The 6,000-nt window shown below is 44.6% G+C and overlaps 1 protein-coding gene across 1 annotated transcript in view; it reads right to left on the bottom strand.

Annotated features, from left to right (window-relative positions):
- The window catches only part of DNAH10 (dynein axonemal heavy chain 10), a 147,721-nt gene that overhangs the window by 13,746 nt on the left and 127,975 nt on the right, over positions 1-6,000 (bottom strand). Inside the window, exons 72-73 of the mRNA XM_066603357.1 lie at positions 1,540-1,635; positions 1-155 (exon numbers count right to left, since the gene is read on the bottom strand). The exon at positions 1-155 is cut by the window's left edge and continues 17 nt beyond it. Coding sequence (XP_066459454.1) covers positions 1-155; positions 1,540-1,635 — 251 coding nt within the window. The remainder of the gene's footprint in view (positions 156-1,539; positions 1,636-6,000) is intronic.

Raw genomic sequence — 6,000 nt, 5'->3', positions numbered from 1 at the left:
TTGTCTCCACTTGGAATTTTGTAATCAACATCATCATTTTTATAGAAATGGAACAATTGGAAAGTGTCAAATATAAAGTCTCCCAAATATTCATCCATGTAAGTGGTGAGAATCCGACGGTCAAAGCTGTCAATGGCCCTTCCCCCATACATGACCTGCAGAAGTAGACAGATGTTAATGACTAAATAATATTAACAACTTACAGTACAGTCACTGATACAGGTAGGTGGTCTGACTGGGATGGAACTGCTAATTTCGATCAAAAGTCTCATAGTTAAGAATATTTAATGCTAAAAATATAAAGTCATGATCCTTGGTATCAGATTGACATATGTTTTCCTTAACTGTTGGCTTGCATATCTTCACTCAGAATGCCATTATCTGTAACAATGCTAACAACTGTTTAGAAGTTAACCTATCAAAGTGAGCACTATCTACAGTTTTTATGTATCTAGTATTGGACCTCCCTTGGCCTTTAGAGCTGCAGAAATTCATCATGGCATAGATTCCACTACGTGTTCCAATTGTTCTGCAGTAATATTGGCCGATGTACACAGAATAGTTGCTGCAAATTTTCATCTGACCAGGTGATATTTTTCTGCTGCTCAGAGAGCCAATACTTTTGCTCTTTCGACCCCTACTGACTTGCCTTCTGTTTTTCCTCAACAGCAATGGCACTAGTATTGGTCTTCGGCTATTATAACCCATCTGTTCTAAAGAATGGAGAGTTGTGCATTTGGACATAAAGCCAAATATAATGCTCATGCTGGAACTATCTGCTTGACTGCACTGCACTGCCTGTTCATTAGAACAATACTTGACACCCCCTGTCCCCTTTTGTTAACAAGATGTTTACATTCACAGGATCCCCTTTCTCAGGTATCTTCAGCTCGGTATACTCGCGACAGTATTGCACAAGAAAGTCCCACAAAGTTGGAGACTTTTTTACACCCTGTCCCTGTGTAGTCTATCACCGATGACCATGCCTCATTCGAACTTGCTCAAATCATTTATTTTCCCATTGTAATTTGGATTCACACATGTGGATTCTTGTACCCTCTCAGTACTGTTTCCATTGTACCCTAAATGTGCAATGTGGTAGATCTGTAGCATTTGAACCCATCTGAGAAGAGATTTCTGACTGACTGCAGGGAATGCTCCCACATTTGCCTTAAACAACCAGATTTTGTATTTATCATGTTGAACTGTTATGAAATGTTAAGATCTATACATTACCCCTTGCATAACTATTTTTGCCCTCAATTCCTCCTGATGATATTATCTATAGTTATTTCCATACATGTCCCTAATAAAGCCTCAGAATAGATGCAGTGTGAAGCTTTTTCCACAAAGATGGACAACCCAATTAGGGAGTTGGCTGGAAGCTACTGACTAGCATGCTAGGAATACATCTGTCACATCTAATGCCATTGGACTTCCATGAAGCTGCATGAATAAGCCTTCAGAGATTTATGTCAAAGGCAGTTAATAGAAAACAATGAGAATTAGAAAATAGTTGCAATGCAAAGACAGACAAACCTCTCCAATAAGATACTTCAGGCTGCCCCAGGGGATTCTGGTATCATGCTGTGTGTACGCTTTGGTCAGATACGTGTTTAATATTTCCATGCACACCTGAACAGAACAAAATAATGATTCCTGTTATAATCAGTCACAAGACAAACAATCAAAACGTCACCCGCGCCAAACTGAGCAAGTCTGTCCATAAACAAGTGTAGAAACCAGAAAAATCCTATACATCAGACTCCCCACTAGATGTGACAGTGCGGTATATACACCAGAAATGGTTCACGCAGAAAACTCAATTCTAAAAATGTAACTTTAAGAGGATATAATTTGAGGTGCAGGTAAATGGAGCAGAACCTTGTGTACAAGTCCTGCCTACTACTATTTTACTGTTACTTTCTGCACTGGCTATTTATTTTTGTACATAAATACCCATTCCACCTCCGTTTTACTTGAGCGGTTCCCAGTGTAAATACGAGGGCGAGTCAAAAATGATCCGCACTCCAGTTATATTAAAACTTCTGTTCTTCTGTCGCTCGCAGTGTTTTATCAACACTTTCCATTAGAGGTCGCTGCTAATTTGTGACTGCAGTGCAAGTAAAAATGGCTGCCCTACTTGTGATTTGCTTGAAAGAAGAGCAGCAGGCAGCGATTCACTTTTTGTGGTCCGAGGGTGTCTGGTGGCCATATTTATCAAAGACTCTGTGCATAGTATGAAGAAAGTGTTTTATAGTGAAGAAGTGTGTATGAATGGATAGAGAATTCAAGGAGGGTCACAAGTGTCAGCTATGAAGTAGGAGCTGGACACCCGTCCACGTCCAAGACTCATCATCAATCTTGAGCCTACATGCGAACTGATTTTTTTGATAGTTTTGAGGTGTTAAAGAATTCTCCCTATAGTCCTAAACTTCCCCATTGGACTTCCAACGGTTTGGTTCCCCTACAAAAAGCCTTAAAGGGGTTGTCCCGCGCCGAAACGGGTTTTTTTCTTTTTTCAACTCCTCCCCCCCCCCCCCCCCCCCCGTTCGGCGCGAGACAACCCCAATGCAGGGACTTAAAAAAAAAAAACCACACAGCGCTTACCTGAATCCCCGCGCTCCGGTGACTTCTTACTTACCGGTTGAAGATGGCCGCCGGGATCTTCTCCCTCGGTGGACCGCAGCTCTTCTGTGCGGTCCATTGCCGATTCCAGCCTCCTGATTGGCTGGAATCGGCACGTGACGGGGCGGAGCTACACGGAGCCGGCATCCTGCACGAGCGGCCCCATTGAGAAAAGAAGAAGACCCGGACTGCGCAAGCGCAGCTAATTTGGCCATTAGACGCCGAAAATTAGTCGGCTTCATGGAAACGAGGACGCTAGCAACGGAGCAGGTAAGTGAAAAACTTCTTATAACGTCTGTATGGCTCATAATTAATGCACAATGTACATTACAAAGTGCATTAATATGGCCAAACAGAAGTGTATAGACCCACTTGCTGCCGCGGGACAACCCCTTTAAGAGGACAAAGATTCACGTCTGATGAATAGATGAAGACGGCGGTGCATTTGTGGCTCGCAGCTCAGCCTAAAAGATTTTTTAATGAGGAAATACGAAAGCTTGTTGACAGATGGACAAAATGTATTAAAAAGCAGGAAGATTAAATTGAAAAACAATGTACCGTATATACCGGCGTATAAGACGACTTTTGAACCCCCAAAAATCTGCTCTGAAGTCGGGGGTTGTCTTATACGCCAGTAATACAAAAAAAAGAAAGTGTCAAAAAAAAAAGATCAGTACTCACCTCCCCCGGCATTCTGCGGCGCTGCTGCAGGCTGTCGCTCCCTCCTGGTCCCCGGCAGAGCATTGCTTTCTGAATGCGGGGCTTGAAATCCCCACCTCCAGAAAGCTAATACTGTGATTAGCTAACACACGCCGTCAGCCAATCACAGCCATTCAATGACATCATTGAATGGCTGTGATTGGCTGAAGCCACGTGTGTTTTAGCCAATCACAGCTTTCAATGATGTCATTGAATAGCTGTGATTGGCTGACGGCGTGTGTTAGCTAATCACAGTATTAGCTTTCTGGAGGCGGGGATTTCAAGCCCTGCATTCAGAAAGCAATGCTCTGCCGGGGACCAGGAGGGAGCGACATCCTGCAGCAGCGCCGCAGAACTCCGGGGGAGATCAGCAATGATTTTTTTTTTTTTTGCTCTGCTGTATTCCCGGCGTATAAGGTGACAGTTGGGGGGTCGTCTTATACGCCCCGTCGCCTTATACGCCGGAATATACGGTATTTGTCTTTTCTGAAAGTTGATTAAAATAAATTCTACATCCAGAGTGAGGATAATTTTGGCTCACCTTTGTATATGCATGAAAACAAAAACAATAGTGGGTAGAAGCCCATAGTGTTTATTCTCTAGCGATGCGAGATCCAGTGCCTCACAGTGCAGAGAAAACGCTGCAATATCGCTCATTGTTTTCAATGGGGCCGGCGTCAACAGTGCCACCCCCAATTGAAAAAATAGGGATACATCGCAGACTTTTGCCACAGCTGTCACAGCTATGGCAGAGGATTCCTTCATCCCCACGGGGACCCATTGGGATGAAGGAATTCTCTGCCACAGCTGTGGTAGAATTCTGTGATGCTATCCCATTTCTTCCAACGGAGCTGGCACTGCTGCAGCCCCATTGAGAGCAGTGGGTTTGCAGCAATGATTTTCGGGGAAGGGCTTGAAATATAAGCCCTTCCCTGAAAATCATGGCTAACTGTAAAAAAATATATATATATATATATATATATACACTCACCTAGAAGAGTCGTCTGACTTTTTTCTTCTGCCAGGCAGTTGTCTTGAAAAATCCCCACCTGCAGAAAGCACTGGTGTCATTGGCTGAGCGCTCAGCCAATCACAGGCAGCGCTCAGGTATTGATTGACAGCTGAGCGCTGCCTGTGATTGGTCGCAGCGCTCAGCCAATCACAGGCAGCCCTCAGTCATTCATCATCCCCGCGGGGATGAAGGAATCCTCTGCCATAGCTGTCACTGCAGTGGCAGAAGTCCGAGATGCACTCCCTATGTTTTCAATGTGGCTCACGCTGCTGCCGCCCGCCCAATTGGTGACACTGAGCGATATCGCAGATTTTTTTCTGTGCACTGTGAGACTTAAGAAAAAAAATGCACGAGTATGAAACCATTGAAAATCATTGGTTTCATAATCATCGCTCTTACGTCAAAAGAAAAAATATCGTTAGTGGGTAGAAGCCCTATATCAGCTAATGTATTTTCTCTGCATTGTGATTTTCATCCTAAGGCCACCTGCACACAACAATATAATGGCTCCATGCAACCTTTGGGCGCTACACAGCCGTAGTGCAGCACCCACAGAAGTTATGATGTGGTACTACCGTGTTTCCCCGAAAGTAAGACAGTGTCTTACTTTCTTTTTATCCCCAAAAGCCCCACTATGTCTTACTTTCGGGGTATGTCTTATATTGGAAAAACGCCGGTAATACAAAAAAAAAAGTGTAAAAAAAAAAAAATCATTACTCACCTCCCCCGGCGTTCTGTCGCGCTCCGGCAGGATGTCGCTCGCTCCTCGTCCCCGGCGCAGCATTGCTTTCTGAATGCGGGGCTTGAAATCCCCGCCTCCAGAAAGCTAATACACACGCCGTCAGCCAGTTACAGCCATTCAATGACAGCATTGAATGGCTGTGATTGGCTGAAGGCGCACGTGTGTTAGCAATCACACCCATTCAATGATGTAATTGAATAGTGTGATTGGCTGAAGCCACGTGTGTTTTAGCCAATCACAGCCATTCAATGATGTCATTGAATAGTGTGATTGGCTGAAGCCACGTGTGTTTTAGCCAATCACAGCCATTCAATGATGTCATTGAATGGCTGTAACTAGCTGACGGCGTGTGTATTAGCTTTCTGGAGGCGGGGATTTCAAGCCCCGCATTCAGAAAGCAATGCTGCGTCGGGGACGAGGAGCGAGCGACATCCTGCCGGAGCGCGACAGAACGCCGGGGGAGGTGAGTAATGATTTTTTTTTTCTCCACTGTATATACGGTATGTCTTACTTTCGGGGTACGGCTTACATTGGCCAACCCCCCTGAAACCCCCAATACGTCTTACAATCGGGGGTGTCTTACTATCGGGGAAACACGGTATGCCTGTGTATGCCTCCAATTTTAAATTGAGACTGGGATTTTTTTCTACTGCATTCTGTCAAATTTGACTCGGGAAGAAATCCTGGCATGGTCAGAGGCAAGCAATATTGCCGCTTCTCAAGACCTAGGCGATCAACTGATCGTATGCCTACTGTTAGCGCTGCAACACACAGGGGTTGGAGCAGAAACTGTTACGCCGACTCCCGTGTAGTGGCTGGTGCTTGTAATTAAAGTAAATTACAGCTGTGCCTGCAATTGCAAGTGTTAGGGGTCAGAACTAACTGCTTTCATTCCGACCCCTGTGTACTGTTTAAGCTG

The sequence above is a fragment of the Eleutherodactylus coqui genome, chromosome 5 (assembly GCF_035609145.1).
Source record: "Eleutherodactylus coqui strain aEleCoq1 chromosome 5, aEleCoq1.hap1, whole genome shotgun sequence".
NCBI lineage: Eukaryota > Metazoa > Chordata > Amphibia > Anura > Eleutherodactylidae > Eleutherodactylus > Eleutherodactylus coqui.
This window is presented reverse-complemented; position numbering and strand designations above follow the sequence as displayed.